Below are 24,584 nucleotides of genomic sequence, written 5' to 3' on the forward strand. Positions count from 1 at the left end.
ATAACAACTCGCCAAATAAAAGTAAACATATAACATTTATTTACTGTGTATTTAACATCCCAACTCAGCTCCATTCACAAAGGCACACAGACATACACACGGTAACTCTGGTAAGCACGAGTAAGCACCCAAACTGGCACACACACACTCGTCCAGGATTCTCTGGATATCCAGTGCACCTAAAAACACCTCTCTCGTTCAGCCTCGCAAGAAGATCTCCAAGTGGCGGGGGTGTGTGAGGCTCTGACATATTTTCTGTGTTAAATATCCAGACAGCCGGTTAATCTCACACGCTGATCCAAACTCCCATTTTCCTATGAGTACCTTAATAAAAAGTTTAACCAACTAGTATCTCTGGTGCTGACTTGCAAGGGTAGCACCCTTTTTGAATTTAATTGAATACTATATTTTGAATATTTAAAAAATATTATACTACTACTGCAAATAATAAATACAAACAAAAAATAATAGTGAACATATAAGCACCATAAATTTCATGTCCAAAAAGAAGTAGGAAGAAGCAAATGCTTGTCTAGTCCTACACTTGTTCTATTTTAAACTATTAATCCACAATCATAAACCAAATCTCCGCCCAAGTGCCCATCCACACCCAAACCACTCTATTTCATGCTCTCCTATGTATAACCAACAAACCTATCCCAGTATAAAAGATGAAAACCATTAACAACAATATCACAATTAGCATGCTTTACTTTCCTAGCCCACATCTCGGGTCCTTGCAAATATTAACTTTTTGAACGTAGTTTTAAATGGTGTGATAGTCTTAATTTGTTTGACTTCTTCTTCTAATCCATTCCAAAAAAGCACAACACAAATAGACACATACTTTAAAGATTATTGTGTGCATGACATTGTTTCAGATTTAATTTTATTCTTTAGTTAACACCCTTTTCTCTCTCTCGAACAGTTTTTGTATGTTGCCAGGTGGTAGATTATTTCTTGATTTGTACACTGTTTGTGCACTGCAAATTCCACTAGTCTATTTGTGCACTACAGCACTACAGCACAGAGGGTTCTGGGAACCTGTAATGGGCGTTAATAGAAATAAACATTCATTGCAGCTATAGTTAGAATTAAGTTGTTTTTTGTGTGTACTTGGTACACTGTTTAATTCTTGTTTTTTACAATGACTAACGTGTTACTCAGGCACCAGTCATTCATTTTACTGGAATCCCAAGAATCTCATTATGAAACTCATGACGTTTAATTAGATCTGATATAAAATGTTGAATATTGTCACCGGTCCAGTACGGCCCTTTGATCTCAGGCTCACACAGCAGTGATATATAAGCTGTTGGGATGCTGGTAGCCCAGCACTCATCGAGTTTGGTGCCGCAGACACCAGTGTTCTGTGTCAGGGAGGTCAGAGGTGAGGTGGCTCCGATGGAAGCACATGAAAGGAGCAGTGTGGTCAGAACATAAAGTTTATTACCTCTGGAGAATAATTGATGGCAGGTGTGAAATGACCTCCTGCAGGTAAGGGTAGGCCACGTGCCCAGCGGCCCAAATAAGAGGCATATATTTGGAATTAGATGTTAAATTGAGTTTAACCTTGAGAAAACTGTCTCCGTCCCGCAGCCCCTCTGCACTCATTTATCCTGAGACATGTGACCGTCAGGCTAGAAGGACATGCTGGTGTGGAACTTAAAAAAGTATTGCAGGCAAACTGTCAAGGGACTGTCTCCACGGACTGCTGTTGAGGGCAGTGTTTGTGTCAGAGCCTGAGATATTTCAAGTAACAGATGTAGGCAGTTTTAGAGTTCAGATGACAGTCATGGTGATACACAACATTTTGTATTACGATTTTGTAACTTACACAAATGCATTTGTTTTCATTTAAGACAAAGCATTAGAGAGCAATTCTGTTGCACTGTGTGTTGTAAAGCATTTGTATAGAATGTTTTATGACCTCCTCAGTCATGTTGCTTGTTTTTCATTTACAGAACCGCATTCTGTGGATTGACGAGAAAAATTTAACTGCCCATGCGGAAGCTGGCATCGTCGGTCAGGATTTGGAGAGACTGGTAAGCACTGCTCATCCATCCATATTCATCCACCAAAAGAGCTTACATCGCTGTAAAATGTCGTGCCAACAATCAAGCAGCGTGACCATTCACATGCAGGTTGCCCCATGCTCAGTCACCTTGGTACTCTTTGCTCAGTAGATGGAACAGCGTTTAGGAAGGAGTTTTAGAGCAGAGTGCTGAAGGGGAGAGATTAGAGAGTGAGGCGGCGGTCATGAGCAGATGGCACCATCAAGCTAATTCAGAAAAATGGAGAAGGAGCGGGCATTTGATGCAGAGGAATGCGTGAGTCGCATCTAAAGCAGACTCCACCTCTGCATTTAGACTGGGCCGTTTTGATGGAGCAGATGGGTCTGCAGTATAAACTGCCTTCCAGGGGAGTGCTGTGATAAAACAAGGCCTGACTTAACCCCCATCTCGTGCTTCTGGTGGGGGTTGTTGTTGTACTTGAAGGTCCTTATTGTTATTATTACTATTAAATGTTCTGCCTAAAGATGCAATCTCTTAGAGGTTGGGCTGCCTTGAAAAAAACGTGTTTGTTCCTGATGACTAACACATTCTCCTCATAGCCTCAGGGGTGGTGCATCTGATAAATGTTGCTCAAAGGTTGTTTTTTTGTGTGTGTGTGTGTGTGTTGTATTGTCACATTGTTATGGCCATGAGGCATATAATCACTTACAGTGTTTTGTGGATTGGGTGGAGCTGAATGCGCAGCACTCTTGCACCATAACTGTCTTAGACATTTCTGTTGTCTGCTCTGTGTTTGGAATTTTACCAGTATTGATTTAAAAAAACAGGCCTATACGTGTCACCTGTCAGAATGCAGGTATTATTTTATGCGTAACATCAGTGATCCAGTCAAGCAGTGGAATTTGGCTCTGCCCAGATAACGCGATGATCTCTGTTTTCATGCCTCTGCAGCGACGATAGATGTGGTCAGAGGCATCAGGTTTTTCGGTTTGTCTGCCTGTACGCATGGTCATCCAAACTGTCTCTCATGAATACCTTGAAGGAATTTCCTTGAAGGAATTTCTTCAGATTGGGCACAAACATCCACTTGACTCAACAATGAACTTATTAGAATGTGTTGGTCAAAGGTCAAGGTTACTGTGACCTCAAATTATTTCACACAAATGTCTAATAGGATATAATGATATCTCAATGATATTACTCTCAGGAACAGAAGGGGAGACATTTGGCCACATACTGAATTAGTGACACTAATCCTCGAAACTGTGCTGATTGAATAGATATTATACGTGTTGTGGTTAAGATGTGTGTGAAGCATCCATGTTTCCAGACATGGAGGTGTACTTTGAGTGCTTCTTACCACAAGGCAGTAATCCTAGTTAGGCTTTTGGTTTATTTTAGGCAGTTGTTAAAATGTATGATGCCATGAAACCAGTTCCACCACTGCAATTATATTTGTTTTCCCTTTTTTTTGGTTCCCCTTTGCTCACTCGTTCTTTTGCTTGTTATTAAAACATTCTTGTGGGTTTGCAGCGTCATTGTTTTCCAAACATTTTTGGCTCATTTTTTTAAATTATTTATTTATTTTTCACAGCTCAATGAGAGCGGCTACTGCACAGGGCATGAGCCGGACTCCATGGAGTTCAGTTCTCTGGGGGGTTGGGTAGCAACCAGAGCATCAGGCATGAAGAAGAACATCTACGGCAACATTGAGGACCTGGTGAGTCGCTCGCCCTCTTTGTTAGCTTCTTGCTCATGTTTGTTCCAACGGATGACAGTCAGCACACAGCTGTAACTGCACAGTAATTAGAAAGGAAATTAATAGCAGCAGTTTTGTGGACTTAACCCTGACCTCTAAAATGTGGTGGTCACAGTATCAGATATGAAATGGTTTCACACATGACATTTTTTGTTTCTAACTAGTTTTTGTCGTGTTGCTGTTTTGTGACTGAACAGGTTGTCCATGTAAAGATGGTGACCCCACAAGGAGTGATTGAAAAAAGCTGTCAGGGCCCACGCATGTCCACGGGGCCAGACGTTCACCACTTCATCATGGGCTCAGAAGGTTTGCTACCTTTCTCATGTGATTCCAGTACAGCAGAGCATGTGTGTGAGTTTGTGTGTTAATGTGCGGTTTGTGTGCAAGCCTTTGTGATAAAACAGTAACATCAGGACGGTTCTCATGCTCTCGGCTACCTACACATTAACCAGCTTTGGTGGAAAAATGATCTGGAGGGGTGTTAGTTAGGAACCAGCAAGTGTCCTCCTCCCCACCCCATCTGCAGTGCCCTGTCCTTGTGAACGCCCACAGAGAATACTGCCATATGCCAGGTTCCCCCTACATAATGAGGAGGTTCAGAGACTCTTGGCATGGCTATGTTAAACAGCTGTGGATGCAAACTTTATATTCGCCCTACAAAGCTCAGCAATCTGCTCCCTGACTGGGCTGGGATCACTGCAGAAATCAACATTTGTACTCATTAGGAGTGATTTCAAAACCAAGAGCACACCTATATATATCAGATTAAAATCAAATGCAGAAGAACTACAATGAAAAACATTTATTGTATAGTTGACAATGGTTGTGAGTTGGAGTGATTAATGCTCTCAACGGTTGTTTTTTCTTTTTATTTGATTTTGGTGTTAATGTCAAAATTACTAATGATACCTTTGCATAAATACAATTTGTTTACAAGTTGTGCCTTGACTGCAGGTTAACTATGACTTACACAGTTTAAGCCTGTGTTTATAAACTGGTCACAAACAAACATTTTGTGTTATTTTATACTAAATTTAGTTTTCTCTGTTGGTCAGGACTCAGTTAATGATCTCATAAATTAAATTTCATTATGCCCGAAAGATGTTTTCCATACGTTAAATTGCCTTTGTCCAGATCTTATAATCCGCCTACTCGACTGACTTGACTGATTCCTCTGACATTGTGACATGAAACGCTGGTGTCTTGGTTAAAATAAAAACAGTACTGCAGGGGGACTGATGATTAGACAATCAGCGCCATGGGAGGGACTAAGGCCGCTGTCAAGCTTTTGTCAAGCTTTTGTCAAGCATTATCAAGCGGTGCGCTGGAATCAAGCAGGAGTAACAACAATAACTGTGACTCCTAAAGACAAGATAGACTCTGCTATTGTGGTCGTTCTAGATCAGCATTTCCTCTCAATGTTGCCCAGCATCGTAGTTTATTTTACTTTGCCTTGCTCCACCCTCAAAGCCAGTGGTAAAACCAGTATGTTGGCATGACCACCTATCACTGTGGACTTAAAATTCCTTTAGATGAGGGATTAGTTTGGAAAAATCAAATCCTACTCCCCCACAGAATTCGAGTGAAGTGGACAAAATGTTTGAAGATGCAAATGGAGTGTAACAAGTTGACACTTCTGTCTGATATCAGACAGCAGGTTGTAAGCACTTGTGAGTTCAGGGGGTTATATAGAGTTTTTGTAGTTTCCCATAACCGTATGACTTCCAAAGATCAAACATGTGATGGCTGTGAACACAGAACACATATCAAGACTCTTGTCAAAACTTTATGGCCCTTTCAAGTAGAAGTCAGATGGTGTGGTGTATTAAGGTACAAAGTACCAGTAACTATATAGTGAGAGGAAGAGCTGGCGTTATTGCATCACTAAAAATAAAAATGGACTTCATTGCATACATTTACTCGAGTAAAAGCACGTAGAATTATTGAAACATAACATAGTATTTAAAAAGTTTATAAGATATTGTGCCTTTTAATTGTCAGAAAACGTTGCAGTTTTTTGACAAATCACATCCTTTGTCACTTGGCTGTAAAAACTACATAAAAGAAGTTTGCTGTTTCCAAATGAGCAAATGAATGCAATTGTTAATGTCTCATCCTTAAACAGATATTAGGTCACTTAAAGTAAAGTTAACGGATGTCTGTACTGTGCTTACTTTATTTGAAAAATGCTGCTAAGATTCCTTAGTTCCTTTGACCAGATATGCTTCACTTTATAAAATCATGAAATGGATTTGTAAATTATTAACTACTTTCATAAGAGCAAACTGATTCAATCTAAAAATCTAAAAATGGCTGGCAGAGAAATTAATTTTGAATGGGTCCATCTAATATCAGAAAGTCTATAATCTTTATTAAATAAAAAAAACTTTTCTAGCAAATACTATAACTCCACAACTTGAGCTTTGAGAGAAAAATATGAAAACTGTAATAACATGAAAAGCTATGATGATTCCTTATAATGCAACCACATAAAAGTACCTGGTATCATTCTGAGGGTGAGCTTGCTGCTTGGGTTTGGTGATGTAACAGAGATGGGACGGGACCACACGTCTGTGAGAGGACATGCACTTCTGGGAGGCCTAATGTTGGAGCTAAGAGGTCACACCGGCGCACAGTCTCATTAAAATTATCTACCTCCTCAACCCAGGAACTGCGTCCTGCAGCCTGACAGTAGGCCGCAACAAAAACAAAAACAACAATAACAACAACAAAGCACCACATTAAACCTTCAACTACGCTCTGCATGTTAAGTGGAACGCATCGTTCTTATCAGAAATGACGGTGAAACCTCAGAGCTTCTCATTCACAGCACAACAACAGGGTCTCTCTATCTCGCTGACCTTGAAGTAGCCTGAATGCAAAGTCTTCTTTCTTGCTTTCAACCAGTGTAAAGAACCAGTGGAATAATCAATGATAATCCCTTTTCTCTTTTAAACTCCTCTCGGCCGTGGAGGATGTAATTTAGGTGTGTGGAGCCAACCAATGCTAATTCAATGTAGTGAGTCAATTCTTTGATTCTAAAGTGGTGGTGTCACACTGATTTTTTTTTGTTTTGTTTAAGAAATATTTGATGCTGGAAGCCAAGGGACTTTTCATCATGAATAGTCCCTCTCCCCAAATATTAATGCTGCAAGACGAGGTTGGCTTAATAGAGACGGTCACAGTAAAAAATGGCTTAAGCTGCACTCCAGCATTTCATTACGTTGCATTCATCCCCAGGAGAGTATTTTTCTGACCTTGCTGTTCTTATTGCCTCCCTTTATTCCTCACTCGCTCACCCTCCTTTACTCCCCTCCACGCTGGCTCCTGCCTAGCTTTCTCTCTCTCTCTCTCTGCTTCTCTTATTCCTCCTCGCTCACTCACTCTGTGGCTCCTCCTGTGCTTTCATCAGGAAGGAGGAGCCTTATCTTGGCTGAGGCCTAATGGAGTCACATGTTTTCCACTGGGCCACTAGGGAGCAGCGTGTGGCATGTAGTGTCACGTTGGAGGGCTCATTAACAGCCATAACAGGCTGAGGAAACCACCTAATGGAGCCGGCCATGTTCAGGGGAGATGCATCACGTCGTCTGTAGTAACACTGAACATTCAGGCTGGGGAGGGGAGTAAAAGGTTTGGTTCAAACCAATAAGATTCACAAACATGAAATCAGGTCTGCAGTTAACATTTATTTTTGCTGTTTGTTGTTTTTTTTATTCATTGATGAAATATATTCAAGTGACAATGATGTAAAGCAAAAGAAAAGCAATAAATCTTCACATCTGAGGCGTTTGGACCAGCTAATATTAGGTATTTTGCTTAATGAAATAAACTTAAAATTATTGATAGATTAATATATTTATACATCATGGTTAACAATAAGTTGGATTCATGCTCATGCGTTGTGCATATTTTCATTTTTTAATTAAAGAAAATAAATTGAAAAATTATGTATTAAAAATGGTCAATAATTTAGAAGCCCCCTGCAGTAACTCTGACGACCCCTAGGGGCCACAAACCCCATGGTGAAGATCGATGATTTAAACAAATAAAATATTATCAAAATTGTTGATAAATATTTTCTGTCAATGAACAAACCATTTCAGTTATACAAAATAACTGTAATGTAGTGTTAACACATTGTCTAATTTGATAATTGGCTTGAGTAATTTTATTAGGGGAAAAATAAGTCCAAATACTCTAATTTCAGCTTCTAAAATATGGCCTCTTTTTTTAACTTCTCTGTGACAGTAAACCGAATAGGATAATATATAACTGAGGATATTGTTGCGGGGTTTTAGAAACACTGATTGACATTTTTTGACATTTTATCGAGCAAAAAACTAATCGCCTAATCGAAAAAATAATCAACATGAAAATTATGTTGTTGGAGCCCCACTTTCAAGAACCTTTGAGGAGAAGAGCTGGTGGTTTTACTCGATCCAATTCTAAACATTTAAAAATGTTTCTGGATAAAATGTAATCATGTAATAATTAAAAATTAGGAAGAGATGGTTTAGAAAACATGACCTGCTCAGCACCAAATGGCAGACTGACAAAGTAACAGACTAGTTGTGAGCACAGTGAAGCCTTCAGCAGCTAAAGAGCCAGATATTTCCCTCAGGAGTCCAAAGAGACCAGAACCAGAGCAGTTAGAGGGCAAATAATGGACTTAAATTCACAAGGTGGCCACAAACAAAACTCCAAATTATGTTGCTGCTCAATGTTGCTGGATGATAAATAAGCAATCAATTGCCATATCAACTTGAAAGATGATGAAATGTCAATGTTGTGTTTACAACTTGTTTCCATTGTACCTAAGTGGACATAGGAAGTGCAACACATGAATTAATCTAGTTAAAAATATATATATAATAATCTCATTTGTTTTCTCAGAGGGATCAGAAAAAAAACACTTGCTCAGTTTATGAGTTTTTGAGGCTTGTGGTGAGTTTTTGTTGGACTGAATGTTTTGTTCACCTCATGGACATAAAGCAAAAAGAACTGCAAGTTCTAGAAGAGGATTTCAACACGGGGGGGGGCAGTCAGCACTCCCAGGCTACAGTTCACTGTAAACGCGGATATTTGCATGAAAGCAGTTTTTAAGTATTATTTCCAAAAATATTTGCTGTGTAAGGTAGACACTCTGGCTTTTAAACATGCAATGTGACTCTCTCAGCAGCAGCAGCAGCTAATGGATGACAGTTTTGAGGGTCATAAGGTCAGACTGAGGTTTTGGCGGTCCTGTATATGTGTTGCTGCTGCTGTTTGCCTGGCTGCCTTTGATAGAGCCCTGCTTTATTTCCTCACACTTCTAAGTTGATAAATCTTAGTTGTCCCCCCAGTGTGTGGTAGAAAACCAGATCCACTGGGTGAAATGTGAGACAGAGGTCACCCAAAGGACCCTCGGGACGTGTACCAGAGCCCTGTAAAACGGTCTTTAAGTTCCACTCTAAGAGGGGGTTAGGTCATATGAATTGTGGGAACTGATTTACTTCTTTTTGTTCTTCTCAAAATCTCTCGCTGTGATTTTCCACAGGAACCCTGGGCGTGGTTACTGAGGTAACGATGAAGATTCGTCCCATGCCAGAGTATCAGAAATACGGCTCAGTGGTATTCCCTAATTTTGAGCAGGGAGTTGCCTGCCTTCGAGAGGTTGCCAAACAGGTAATATGTTAATCTATATTTAAACATGCTGCACTTCTTTCTCTCACTGTCTCAACATGAGGCTAAGGCCAGAAACTTTTTGAGCCCAAACTATAATAAGCACTCTCAGGTCTTCACCTCACCTCTTCACTCGTTTAATCTATCCTCCCAACAAACGTTAACGTGTACTCTTTGTTAAAATCTAGAAGTTACGCTCATCCAGCACTGTTGTGCAGCTGTTGCACAGTTAAACCTGTGATCAGACCTTTATGTTGGGAGACTCTTTACTGCCACGATACTGCAGAAAGCTTATTTTCACCATGGCTAATGATGATATAACTAAGCAAATCAAAACTTTTTGGTGCGAGTTGGAACTTTTTTTCATCAGATGCATCAAGCTAGAGGAAAGGTCTTGAAGTCTATTGACTGTACATTTTGGACTTTTAAGAAAGATACCAAAATCTCTAAAGCCAAGGTTTTAACGGTTGCTCAGAAGGTTGACAATAATAAATATTGGTTGAATTTAGAAACTTTTTCATGGCTCAGCGTTGTGAAATAATTTTGCCCTGTGATTAAAACAAACTAATACAGACCAACTTATTTTTCAGAGATGTGCCCCAGCATCTATACGACTCATGGATAATGAGCAGTTTAAATTTGGTAAGTTTCTTTTGATCATTCACAATATTACAAAGTACTTATGCCATGAAGGTTACATCCATACTAATGCATTTTCATTTTAAAACACATTGCTATGTTGACGCCTGGGGTCCACACTACTTTCATGTTTAGAAACCTGTAAAACTGAGACCTCTGAAAATGCCGCTGACTGTGTTTTAGTGTAAAAACTCTGGGGTTGCCTTTACGCTTTATCCGCTTTTATCAGTCATGAATCTGTCAGGCCAAAACATGCCTTCTGTCATTTTCTTCTTCCGCTGATGGATAATGCTCCAAGCCGGTGCCGCTCTGAAATGTGTGACATGCAGCAAAGTGCCAAGGCTGGAATTGAACCCACAGCAACTGCAATATCCAGTGAGCCACCAGGCACCCTAAGCAGGACTTTATTTGACCTGGTTTTAATTTTCAGGAAGTGTTTTTTCTTCCTTTTAGCTCTTTTAGGCTGTTGATGGACATGATTTAGTGTTGAAGTCTTAAGAAAAGCATGTAGCTCGAAACATCACTCGTGAGTAGCTCAAAAAAAAGCTGGAAGGGGAGCTGAAGTGTGCGGACTTTTCTCTGTTTTATGATGTAGTGTGGAATGTGATTTATTAGGCTTCCGGTCATTATTGTATTCAGGATATGTGTTTACATGTGTGCAGAGAAATTGGGTTATTTATATTAGCCGTATACATTGCAGTTTCTTTCAGAGTACTTTAGCAAGCATATTGAGGTTTCTCATGTTTACTTGCTCAAACACAGAAACAGAATAATCCAAAACCGGATCATAAACTGGGTATCCATGTCCATATAAACACACTCAGTGTGACTTTTGGCTCTGATAAGAGAGCTTTACACAATACACACAACAGGCTAGTAACGAGATAGTAATCATATTCATTTAGAGCTGAAATTTGCCGTATATTTTTGGTCAATATTTGGGTTGGTGTTTCATTGATGTGCTGTATCCCTGTGAGAGAGGAACAATGAATGGCAATGGTACAGCATGCAACGATTTTACCTTCCACAGCACTGAATTGTTAAATTGATTATTATTTCTGCAGCAAAATAGCTGCACACACACACACACACACACACACACACACACACACACACACACACACACACACACAGACAAAGAATTGAAGCAAGATGAAAAATGACCCCGGCCAAAATTAAGTAGTTGTTACATTGAAGTTTTATGATGTTGTTTCTTAAGGTCTAGTGGAATGCATCTGGCATTGCCAGAGATTTCTGTAAAGTTCCCCAGTCTCCAGGGATCTCATTATCTCCCCTATATTTCCACTTTTCACAGAGTAGGCACTTCTTAGCATTAAGCAGGGAAGATGAAGCGACCAGGTTTTTCACTAATAACTAAAACTCATGGCTCTATGATACCTTCTTGGGCTTATTAGTGGCTTGTCCTCACTTTTAATCATGTTGGCTGTTGAGTAAGGAGGGTTGATGTATTCACAGGTCTTTTTCAGATTGGGAGTACAAGTACTATTTAGCGCTGCTGCCTGTCTCGATACGCAAGATGAAAAATGAGAATGTTGTAGTTAGTAGCAGAGTGTTGATATGCAAAAAAATCCCACAACCAAACTACAGAGGGGAAAGTTAAAACTAAAATGATGTGCAGTGTAGGTGTAATTCTGTCTTTGGATGTTGAGTATTTAATTAAGGAGTATGATGGCTGTGAGGGACCTAAAGACCTGCAATCAAATTTTGGAATGGAAACAATTAGGACACTAAGTGATGAAGAGACTTGAGCATGGGGGGAAATAAATGAACTGTTAAGTCTCGGCGACATCACCCGTGACTTACCCGCAGTGATTGATAACCATCCCATCGGCCCCAGCCCCTCATTTTCGCTTGTCCACAGGCGCTTTTGTGCGTCCGATCAGAAATAAATCAAAAAGTGTGGGTGAGGAAGACGGATATCGCTGTGTCAACCCCACTTCCCTTCGGAAACCCTCTGATTTATAGTCGCTGTCGCTGGCAGCCACTGGCCAGTTGTAAAGTTATTCAAATGTTACCATTTATTTTTCCTCCTTTTGTTTGAAACCCCAAATAAATCTGACTCGCTTGCCCTCTCAGAGCGCCAGAGGATGTAAGCAGAAGCAGAGTATGACTAATGTGTGAAAAAAAAATATGTCGGCCCACTTCTTTGTGAATAGACAGAGCTGAATCTTATCTCATATCTTCACAGGTCACGCCCTGAAGCCTCAAGTATCTTCAATTTTCACATCCTTTCTGGACGGACTGAAGAAATTTTACATCACCAAGGTTAAAAAATAATAAGAAGTGAACACCAGCAGTTGCTTGCCCCTAATGCTTTTCATGAATAACGAAAATGCTTCTTTTAATCACCAGTTCAAAGGGTTCGACCCCAACTGCTTGTGTGTGGCCACCCTGCTGTTTGAGGGAGACCGTGAGAAGGTCCTGCAGCATGAGAAACAAGTTTATGACATTGCTGCAAAATTTGGGTAAGTAGTCGTTTCTCTCTGTCTTACGGCTGCAGATCCATGTGAAGCACAGAAATGACAAAGCACCGTTTGGTTAGACTTTGATGCCTGAGGCCCTGATGTCACTTTATTTAACCAGCCATAATGCAGTAGCAGTAAAAAGGATGGAGAAGCACAGTTACACACTTCAGACTTGGTCTCCTACTCAGTAGTTTGTCTCTGTGTGGATTGATGGATCACCTGTGGATGTCCTCCTGTCAGGCCAGCTTTTATGTTAAAGTAGGTGTGTTGTGGGCGGTGATAGCAGGACACAGCTCCCCTCAGGACAGCGCAGGGCGAGAGGACACAGCCTGGGAGTGCTTGGCTGTTGTGATTGATCATGAAACAGATCAATGAGGACTTTGGTGGAAATAAGTTCCCTGTCAGCCTGAGAGAGATACTCTCTCTATCCTCTGTCTGTTTTAAACCCTGAACAATAGTTTCATAGATGAGTTCATCCTAATGTAAATTAAGCTCTGTGCCATCCAATTGATTATTGTTTTAATGGTGATTTTGAGGGGACTGTGAAGTCAAATGTGTCAAAATGTTGTTCACTGTTTAAAATTTAAAAACATTAAAAAAAAAAAACCCCAACCAGTTAGCTGTCATATGTAGCTGTCAGTGAGTAGAGTTTTGGAGAGTTTTTTCTCTTAATTTTCGAGTTTATCATTTTTGTTTTCATTTTTAAAAAATGTGACACTATTTTTTTATTTAGACTTTGAAAAAATCTTATTTTTTAAGCAGCAAAATTATGCAAACATGATTTTTTTTAAACTGCCATTTGAAATTCAACCATTCTATTTTTTTTCTCCAATTTGTTTAAAGGAACTATGAATGATATTCAGAACATATTTATTAGGGTGGGAATGACCAGAGGCCCACGATCCAATATAATCACAATACTTAAGTCACAGTACATTATTATTGCAATTTTGTTGCAATATGTTGCATATTGTGATAACATATATTGCGCTTTATTACCTTTTTTCAACTGCTAATCATTTTCTTGAAGGAAAACTTTGAATATCTTTTTTATCTAATAGATAATGCTTTCAGTCTGTTCATCTCATTTCAATTTTATTGCAGCAAAATGTATCCAGTTGACTAAAAAGCAGCTGATTTTATTATTCCGATAGGCTACCAAAAATTTAGTTTGTATTTGTAAAATTGATAATTTATATATGATACTATACTTGGCATCTGTGCATCCATATTGCCATGCAAAAATGTTCCAATACTAGGCTGTATCAGTTGTTTCCCCTCTACCCCAAGTATGTGTGATTCATAGGTTGTTTGCACATAGCTCTTAACATGGAGGTGGCTGAGCCAGCAGCTAGCAGCTTCGTTATATGTATGCCGTTATCATGATGGCCCACCAGCAGATGAAACATGAAATAAAATGCCTTTCAATGTATGAAATTTTCATTCATTGTGCAAAATCAGAAAAATACTTCAACTTAAGGTTGGTGTTTTGTACATGTTCACTTAGAATAGAATAAGAAATATGTATCGGTTTGTAATATTGACAGAAATCAGTTTGTTGGCCAATCCCGATATTTCATTTTAAAGCCAATATCCCCCAATGACTGGCCAATAATATCGTGCATCCCTAAGAAAAAACAAAAAAGTGAGTCTTATATACGCTGTGCATGCAAAGATAAGATAAATTAATTCAAATAAATTGTTGAATGCAGCAGTTCATTAAAACAAGTTAAAATAGGGAATGAAGCACGAATCCTCTGTGCTCCTCATGGGCGATGTCAGTGATTTTTTTTGCCTGGGTAAAGTTTGGTAAAAATACATTACAGTTGGTGTTACCGTTTGGCTCAGTGGCCAGAATGGCAGGTAGCCGGAGCTCTGTGCTGGAAGCAGCCAGCAATTAAATCATAAGAAACTTGTCAGTTACATGCAGCATCCTCTGCTTTATTGCATTATTAAAAATAAGTCGTGATCACCCATCAGATCAAGTGCCAGTGATGGATTAGTGCGGTTCTGTGAGGAATATTTTCCTGTGGTGTTGGGGAAACAGGAAGAAGGGTGAAAATCAATATAGTGATTTTCTAATGAGCTTGGCCTGATTAGTTTGGATGGTAGATGAAAATCTGATTACCCACTGCAGGTGATGGATGTGTGGCTGACCTGTGGCGATGCACAGAGCATAGCTTCATTGATCTGTACATTGTTGGATTGACAGGCTCCCAGGCAGCTGCTGTGAGGCGAGCGGTCGGACCAACAAAGCTGAAAGAAAAGAGCTGTTAAATATTAACCCTGTTATCTTCTTCCAGGGGGCTGGCAGCTGGAGAGGACAATGGGCAGAGGGGCTACATGTTGACCTTCGTCATCGCTTACCTCCGGGTGGGTCACTCCTCTGGCTTTTTTTCTGCCTGCGCTGATGGGCAGGTGGGGCGGGCGGGGACGGCTCAGGCTGCCAGCAGATAGGATAGTGAGCAACACAGAAAGGCTGCAGAATGTGACCTTAGGAGGTCTTTGATTTGATGTGGTCACAGTTGTAGTCAGGGTGTCTAACAGGAGGTATCTACACCACGAGGGGAGCACAGTGGCTGCAGTCAAAATGACAATGGAGAGCTGTCTCATCAGCTCTGTCAGAGGTCCTTTTGATCATCACAGAAACACGAGAAGAGTTTATATGTACCTAAATAACCTTTAATTACTTGAGGCTTTCTGTAGTAATTTACTTTCTTAAATGTAAAGCTCTTTTTTTTAAGAAACACAAATTATGGCTTGAAAGTTAGATGTCACCATCAGAGCACAGGGTGGCCACAGGTCCTTAAAAAGTCTTAAAATGTCTTAAATACACATTTAAAATTAAATGACCTTAAAAAGTACTACATCACAGTGAGAATTTCCAGCGTTGGCACTGCGAGACACATCATTTTAACAGGAGGGAAACACTATTCGACACAACACCTGTATGTACGCAATGCTGTCTGTTTTTGCTGCCTCTAAACAATGACTCAAACCATTATTTTTTTCTGTGTTTAGAGCAGTAAGCACAGTTTCATTTTACCTTACTGTTCATTTTGAACTGACACCAATGTGTTGACTTAGAAAGAGTATAATTTTTCTTTTCTGTTGCAAGTTTGGTCTTAAATTTGATTTAAAATTGTATTTCAAAGTTCTTAAAAAGTCTTAAATTTACCTTGTTTGTCTATATAGACACCCTGAAGGATCACTAAAAATGACTGAAATCTGTTAGCCATGGTCCCAAAATAAGATTGGGACTCACAGGATGGATAATCGATCCGTCGATCTTTTTCGAGCTGACTAGATCATATCAATGGGTGAGAGGAGCAGCTGCTGTAAGTGAATGCAAACTTTTAGACCCAGGGCAATGAACAGTTTGGTTTCACTTTCACTGCGCCTGAGGTTCTGCTGCTCCATCTGTGCCCAGAGTATGCTCTGCGCTCAGAGAGTGTAGTGTCCAGTGTTTGCATACTATTGTATTACACTGAAAAAAGTGTACAATTCTCACGCTACTGGTTTCATATTAAAATCTCTCACCTACTGTTTTTGCCTACTAAATAGCATGTTTCGGATGTAGCCCATGTTAATCATGTGTGTTAATCGCCTGTCAGCCAACTAATTACAATACTGTACTCTGAGCAGGACTTGGGGATGGACTACTATGTGATCGGGGAGTCCTTTGAAACCTCTGTGCCTTGGGACAGGTAAAGACACTGATATGACTGCAGGCTTTTCACTGTTTAGTTTAAATAGCTGTAAACATTTTTCTTTTCTCAACTCCCACATAGTTAGTCCTAAGAGACTCCTCTGCCTTCTTCCTGCCCCTGTTTCTTTTATTTCTCTTTGCCTCTGTCTTTGACATTCACCTTCATGCCTGCCTTCTCTCCTCCCCATTAACTGGCTCTGCGTTGGCGGAAGCTTTGCCTCCTCCTCAGCCTACAAACCCGCCATTACTGACACACACACACACACACACACGCACACACACACACACTCACTCTCTCACCAGGAGAGACCTATGTGTGTGTACTCTGTGTGAGGAAATGTAATATGAGCCGCATATTCATCTCACATCCACATGTGGTGTGTTCTGCATTTTCTCCATGGTTTCATCATCATTTTTGTCTCACTCACCCTAACACACACACACACACACACACACACACACACACACACACACACACACACACACACATACATACACAACTCCGTGTTGTGTAACATGCCTGACGGGAGAGACCAAGAGATCAGGCACTGAGGCGAGCATATGTGCCTGGCTCATTACCCATCCTCCCCCCATCCTCCACACACGGCTGCACATGCTTAGGACTGGCGGCCATTTCCACACCAGAGGGAACCTCTCCCACAATGGTTGTCATGCTAGTCTCCTCCTCTTCCTCTTTTCATGTCTTTTTTAAATTTTGAAAATTTTGCATCGCTAATTTGTAATTCAGTTAAATGTAAGTTCCGTATACACAAGTAGCATGTTTTAAATACTCAAATGACAAAGTTAAGACTGTTGATGTGAAACTCAAAAAGTCATCAGCAATTCTGTTTTATACAGTTCTGCCATTGCTTTATTTCCAGGGTGTTGGACATTTGTCGGAATGTGAAGGCACGCATCATTCGAGAGTGTAAAGACAAAGGAGTGCAGTTTCCACCATTGTCAACATGCAGGTAATGAATTGCAAATGTTTAAAGGGATTCTATGCAGGATTGTTGTAACTGTAAACACACTCGCCCGCAGAAGGGAGGGTTGAAGCCAATCCCAGATTTACTCTCATCTGGCATTTGGCTTCGCTATATTTGGGTTTTTTGTTTTCAGTCGCTGTGTCTCTTAGATGCCAGTTGCTTACAGTTTGGCATCTAATTACTACCTTTTTATAAAATCAGGACCTTACCTGAGTGCTGTGCGATTGCACAGTATACACACAGTTATATGTATACGCCTGTATACATATAAATGCACCACCACACACTTCTAGTGGCTCATAAGTGATGATCGAGAGGAGTTACCTCTGTATTAGTCTATCCGTTGTTTTATTTTTTTTGCAAAATTCTTCATGGTATATCTTTAAAGGATAAGTCCATTCCTCTATGGCATTAAAAGCTTTTAGAGAGTGTAGAGTACAGGAGTAAATAGTGCTTTTGTCAGTGACTATTTTCAACTACAGTTAAATACACATTTTGGTGCTTGAGTGAGTATTTAAAGCAGTAGGACTGTGTAAGACTGACTCAAAATAAACTACAGTGGCCATGTTCATTATAAAAAAAGAGCATGTCACCCAGTTTACTTGTAGCTCATATATATGTTTTTGATAGTTTGTGGACAATAATAGAGCTCCATTGCACATTGGAATAAGTCATACGAAGTGGGCCTGGACAGTACCTATTTTTCCATACCTTCCTGATATCTCAGAAGGGTATAAGGTGTATGAAAATATTTGAGTGTAGCACAAACACCTCCCACCCCGACCAGCAATGATTCTGCAGACTTTGAGCTTTTTCAGTTTAATTTGAAAAATATGTAAATTCACAAAATTATCAGTTGATATTCCTACACCTGTTTTCCTTATTAAAATGAGGACTGAAACTGTACACCTTTTGAATTCAAATCTCTTAATTGCCGCTTTAATTCGCCATAAAACACACTTCATTTAAACTCAACAGAAACAAAATAACACTCACCAAAACTGTCTTGGTCAGTCTAGTTAGTTATCTAGTTAGTTAGTCCACTGTTCCAACAATCACCTGTTCTGGTTCTGTTGAATTAAACCCTTAACTTAAAGAGTTAGGTGTGAAAATATGCCTGTGGTCTCTCTCTGATGTTGCTAGCCGGCTGTCTTTTAGTCCTGTAACGTTATCCCCACCACTTGCAGTCGCCAAGTTTCCCAGCTCAGCTGCCTGTTTCACCAGTAGAGAATGACCTCTGGTGACGCGTGATGTGTACTTCATACAATACAGCAATACAGCATCTCCTCATGAAAAAAGACGAGCGTATTTTTGGCACTATAGAGAATGATACCCTCCAAAATTCTGAGTACGCCGTTATACAGTAATACCATGATACCGCCCAGGCCTGGCTCTGGTTCAAACGAGCAATATTTGTTAGAAGGATAAATTAATTGTTGGTTTTGGAGTTTCATTGGATTTGTATATCACAAGAAAAAATATGGACTTATCTTTTAAATGTTTGAACACAAGCAGCTGAGATAAGCAGCTGAACATATTTGTCGTTTTTGTCTGAAATTGTCAAAATTTTGCTGTAGATCAGGAACTATATGGAAAAAAAATAGCACACAAAATTATGAATCTGACCAGACATTCATGGACAACTTTTGGTACTTGACAGTCATCAATATTCAAAAAAATAAAAAAATACTAAAAAAATACTCATCAATACTCCATAAATGTAATGGTTTGCCTAACTAGTCCAACCCCTGACCTCTTGTGAGTTAGCAAGAGCCACGCATATAGACAGATGGACGGACAATCTGACAAACAGACGGTGAACCGGTCGAGGAGCACCACCAGGCTCCCGCTCGCCGATTGCGGACAGATTAGGCCTCAGCCTGATTATGCGACAGCCATTCATTTCCCGGCTGCAGTCTGTCACATGATTGATTTGTCCATTTAACCTCTAGAACAGTCAGTGTGCCAGGTGATGGGGCATGTCAAATGAACAAGAGCTCTGCACTCTGCTCCTCCACAGGGAACGAGACCAGAGAGAGAAAACATGCAAACTGGAAAACTTTTTTTTTTTTTTTACACATATTCTTGATGAACAGGAGCGATATTTTGTGCTGTGTAAAAAAAAAAATAAAAAAAAAATCTCTGATCAGTTTTCTGTCCCGCATCAGTGAGTCATTGAGGTCTGTGCAGCACAAATGTGGCTCAGATGATTCAGTAAAAGCATTTGGTGGCCATTAAATGTCTGATAATGTTATGTTATTAAAGGTGACTGCTTCCACGCTGCCTCTGCTCTCTGGAAACCTGGATGGAATTGAGGTCAGGGGTTCATTGGGGGAAGTAAAACCACCCACATTACTTTGTCTTTCAATCAGGGGGCAAAAAATGCGTTTATTGTATGAAAATGGAGCGCCATGACAAAGTGGTACTCTTTGTATATATGTAAATTAGATTTCCAGCGCTGAAGGAGAAACATTAAGGAGTCTTTTCTGCTCATGTAAACTTAAAAGACTTTTACCTGTTTTCTCGCAGGGTGACTCAGACGTATGACGCTGGTGCCTGTGTCTACTTTTACTTTGCCTTCAACTACAGGGGACTCAGTGATCCAGTACACGTGTATGAACAAGTGGAGGTATGAACAGTTTCATTTTGATCAACATTATGGCATGAGTCAGTGCTTTCAAAGGTCAGAATTACATCTGATTTGATGTTATGTTGAATCTCCAGCACAGCAGAGAGTAATATGTAATTAAGGATGTAACGAGAACTGATTCTTTAGTACCAACATGACACCAAAATCCTGAAGACATGACGGTACTTTTTTTTCAAGTACCGGGAATGCAACCTGACAGGGCAGCATATACACCTACAAGTGTTCCAGTCTGCCGTTAAATGCCAAAGGAAGAAAAATACCTAAAAGTACAAAAGAACAAAAACAACACATTGAAGACAATAACATGCACCTCTGCTTGTTAAAAACAAAAGCGTTTTTTCCTGAAGCCACTTTTTTTTCCCATTCTTTGGAATAAGATCAGCGTATATTTACACTACGCTTAGTGCTGAGTGCTGAGCGCTGAGCGCTGAGCGCTGCACATTTGGCATTGTTTTTCTGGATGCCAAAAGCTGTAAAACTTTGAGGGTGAAATTTCTGCATTTGTACCAGTCACTTTTTGTCAAAATCTCATTAACCCATGTAGATTAGCACTTTGCATTTGAGGTGGGTCATCAGGGATTAATAATAGAATTTAAATTAACTTAAATATAGATGCTTTTAATTAAGGAGTGTATGTTTAAGCACATGGCACTGTTTTATTTTTGTTTTTTACAGTGGTAATCCACTGGATATTAGGAAGTGTGAAATTTTGCTGGTATCGACTACAAAATTTCTGGTATTGTGACATGCCTGTATGCCATATGTAATAAAAGTATCTTTTTTTTTCTTCCCAGCATGCAGCTAGAGAAGAGATCCTTGCCAATGGAGGGAGCTTGTCACATCACCATGGAGGTACCTCAACCTGAAAACTTAATTCTAAAATATTGGGTCTCTTTCTGCAAACATGCACTAAACAAATGCACATAATTCACAAGTAGAACATTGAGTGGGATGACATATTTCGCACCTTCTCCCAGATTATAATTTATGAAAAGAGGCTGCAGCGAGTGGCAAAGGCAGCATGGCGAGCTCTCCCAGAGGGCCCTTCCATGCTAGCAAGCAGGCGGCCAGTCGTTCTATAAATGTGCATTTGGTCGGAGATCTTTCATCGCTTCCTTCACGTGTCCAAAATACGTTCCTGCGGCTCAGATGAATGGCTCTGACTCGGCTATTTGTTCATTTTAGCAGTGACCAAATGAAACGTGAGAAGGGGAGGGCGGCGAAACAACTCTGCGGGCCCCATCAGGGCTAACCGAAATGGCTGCCTTATCTATATTGCCATCCGCCTCGCTGTTTTCATACATCACTTCAGGCTATTCATCACACCTGTCAAAAACAGTATGCAGTGAATCAGCTGCGATATTAAATCACAATTTTTCCTGAAGGCGGGGACGGGTTCAAAATTAAAAGATTGCTAATAAAAAGGAGGCGGCGGGTCGGGGTAAATGATGCTGCCGTTATCGCTGGCTGTATACTGACCTCCAAACGGTGGCCCAGCCACCCCGTGCAGCACGGGGAGGTGACAGGGGGGGAGGAGAGGAGGGGATATTGATGCAGCTCCCGCGTGCGAGGCCCACTCTGTAATTGTGATTAATAACAGTGGGGCTCGCTATCTGAGCGCAGACAGGCCGGTTTGTCTGCCCACAATCAGCGCTTGACAAATGGAGCTAGTTTTACTGGGTTTTGTGTATCAAACAAAACAGATGTAGTCAAGGATGGTGAGGTGGGAGGGCACCGGAGGAAATATACATTTTTGTGGCCCTGTATTTACAGCAGGTCAGTGTTGTGCTGCGTGGGCGTAGGTAAGGGAATCTGGGCGTGTAAAGCGCCGTACCTCTTCCTCTGCAGGACATAATACTCAGCCAAAACCACCATCATGGTGCTGTACTGCACGAAAACCGCAGACAGTTTTAACTTTAGATGGATTCAAGCTTATCACCCACAAAAAGATCTGCTCTATGTTTGATTATTCACTGGTTCTGAAAGCCAGGGCGTTGGGAGAAATGTCCTCTTTAACTAGGTCACCAGTGTCGCAGCGGTGAAGAGTTGTTGAACATCCATCACCAGGAGAGTCATCCATCTATCAGCCAATACTCCAGCTCGGCCATATCACAAGAAGGCAGGGCCGCTACCTTACCCCGTCTTTCATGTCCTGACCCCCATTTGTCAGAGAGGCTCGGGGAGTGCGAGAGGAGCGTGTCCAGGGGTTGAGGCTCAGCATGGCAACTATAGTCTCCTCTGTACGAGGGCCACCCTGGGGTGCTCAGCATCTGCACCTCACCTTGTGGCTCTGCAAAGCTCCCATCTCACTAACTCTGCCAACCGCAGCTCCGCACAGGTCACTGCACTCAGGAGGTAGAGAAATAACCTGATTCAGTGAGGTTCCCTCCTCGCCTTTTGCCCCGCGCTTCCCCGGGCTTTTCCGCACCGGAGAAATACAACACTTTTTAAAAAGAAATCTGTCATTTCTGGAATAACTACCTGCTCCTCTTTGCATGTCTCAGCTGCACAGTTCCAGCCTGCTGAGATTGATTGCAATAGCAAGCAAAAAAGAGAGAATATGACAAGATAGATGTGTAAATTATCACAGTGATGGAGGCAATGATGCAGTCCCAGCACCTTCTGTTTTCTCTCCTTTTCCTGAGAGGAGGGAGGGATGGAGGTGGAACGAGGAGGAAGGAGTGAAGAGGAGGAGGTTGTGGAGAGCAGGGTACTTTCTTAGTTATTGGGTAGCAGCTGATTGGTCCCTCTGTCACCATCTGGAGGTTTGTGTGGTATCAGAGTCCCTGGTGACCCCACTGTCTGCCCTGTTTTGTCAGGAAACGGGCCTCACTAGCCTCATGGCTGATCCCCATCTGGGTCTCCTGGCTGGACTCTGATAACAGGCGGCCCCTTCCCTCAACATGTCCTATTAACACCGGCGCTCGCCAGCTAGTGATGCAAAGAGAGGTGTGCAGAGAGAGAAGCGAAGGCGTGTGAACGCTCCCATCATACACCTTCCTTATTCAGGCCTCTGTATCTAATCTCAAGCGATTACACTGCTGGTTTCAGATGTTTACTCAGCGAGCAGCAGCTGCTCTAATCTGCTCTGTTCTCAAATTTATCTCAAGTTTTGGAATATAGATATGTGTTTCTTTTAGGTTGACACAACCTCCAAGTTAACATTTACCCAGCCACGATCTGATGTATTTTAGTTTTATTTTGTCTTTATTCATTTTTTCTTAATGTAGCCAACGCAAAGTTTTACTTCTACTTAAGGCTCTTTGCTTTGCTTTAAAATTAAATATTTTTGTGAGGATTAGCAGTGTTGGGGAGGCTACTTTAAAAGCTTTGCAAGTTGAACTACAGCAATCCTAGGATACATTTATTTTGGTGAACCAAAGCTACTAAAAAATAGATTTCAAACTCCTCTTTAGAAATGATCAAACTGACAATGTTCACTTCTCCACAATACTGATGACTAGTTGTTATTTCTAAACTGTTTTTAAAGTGTTCAAATGTGGAAACTGTTTAACAGCATTGTCCTCAGTTCAATTCAGGTTGGTGATTAAAGCTGCATCTATTAAGTTATTTTAATTATCAGTTGATCTTTTATTTTTCTAATCAGTTTTTTTTCTTTGAAAGATAAATTACCGAAAAAATGTCAACATAATTTGCTAGAGACCAACTTAAAACCCAAATATATTAAATTATGCTAATATAAAACAGAGAAAAGCAGCAAATCCTCACATTTGAGAAACTACAACTAGAGACTTTTTTGTCATTTTTGCTTTAAATTGACAATTTATTGATATTATCTGTTGATTAATGGATTTAAAAGTCTCATTCTACATGGCCTGGCAGGATAAACCTTTAGAGGTGGGGCAAGAATTTGCCATTGCACCCCCATTGTGGTCATTTTAATAAATGCTGTTTTATTTAGTGAAGTGTACCATAATACTTTAAATGTGCAATTAATTAAATGACCAAAAATCAATTGACACACATTAAGTCTATGGCTTTTCGGACCCTCAGGGGTCTTGGGGCCTCTGGGCCGTTTTCTGCTTAGCTTGGTCGGGATCTTTGTTGGATGTCATTCCTCTTGCTCACTCCCCCAATTTATTTTTTTTTTTTAGACTCAACTACCAAGTAAAAACAAAATAGAAAAAAAATCCCCAGCATTTACAGATAATGTGACATATTACAATCGATCCTCATTGTGCAGATTGTGGCTGTTTTTACACACAGCTTCAGAAATCCTTTATCGGCTGGTAGAAAATCAAAGTTTCTATTTTATGTGAAGTTCTCTAACAATAGTTTGGCTCTGCGGTGAGGTTCTCCCAGTCCTCCGCAGTCACCAGACCTCTCGCTGGCTCCAGACTCTCCGCTAAGAACCTGTCGGGCAAAGACGCCGTGGAGTATGTCGGACTGGACAGCTGGTGAAGCAATGGGCACCCTCACTAGGCTTGGTGCCACTGCCTCCCTCGCTCCTCAGGTTGGGGGTTTGGAGGAGGAGGAGGAGGAGGAGGGAGGGTGAAGAGCGGCTGAAAGCCAAAGTCCTGCTGACAGAGGACCATTGTGTGGCGCTCCATGGTTGGCTTTGGCACCCTGTTGGTGATCAGGCCAGTGTCAGAGGGCACGGAGTGGCGTTCAGGACAAGCAAGCACAACACCCCTCGCAGGTCAGCTGGAGGAGCGCGC

General features: G+C 40.8%; 1 protein-coding gene across 1 annotated transcript in view; it reads left to right on the top strand.

The window, feature by feature from the left end:
- Positions 1-24,584, top strand: part of agps (alkylglycerone phosphate synthase) — a 36,578-nt gene that overhangs the window by 10,006 nt on the left and 1,988 nt on the right. Inside the window, exons 8-19 of the mRNA XM_042494844.2 lie at positions 1,965-2,045; positions 3,610-3,735; positions 3,972-4,080; positions 9,311-9,438; positions 10,026-10,077; positions 12,284-12,360; positions 12,448-12,560; positions 14,864-14,933; positions 16,206-16,267; positions 17,151-17,240; positions 19,785-19,884; positions 20,700-20,757. Of these exons, the coding sequence (XP_042350778.2) occupies positions 1,965-2,045; positions 3,610-3,735; positions 3,972-4,080; positions 9,311-9,438; positions 10,026-10,077; positions 12,284-12,360; positions 12,448-12,560; positions 14,864-14,933; positions 16,206-16,267; positions 17,151-17,240; positions 19,785-19,884; positions 20,700-20,757 (1,066 nt within the window). The remainder of the gene's footprint in view (positions 1-1,964; positions 2,046-3,609; positions 3,736-3,971; positions 4,081-9,310; positions 9,439-10,025; positions 10,078-12,283; positions 12,361-12,447; positions 12,561-14,863; positions 14,934-16,205; positions 16,268-17,150; positions 17,241-19,784; positions 19,885-20,699; positions 20,758-24,584) is intronic.

The sequence above is a fragment of the Plectropomus leopardus genome, chromosome 10, assembly GCF_026936395.1.
Source record: "Plectropomus leopardus strain MGB_pleo_1.0 chromosome 10, ASM2693639v1, whole genome shotgun sequence".
Lineage (NCBI taxonomy): Eukaryota > Metazoa > Chordata > Actinopteri > Perciformes > Serranidae > Plectropomus > Plectropomus leopardus.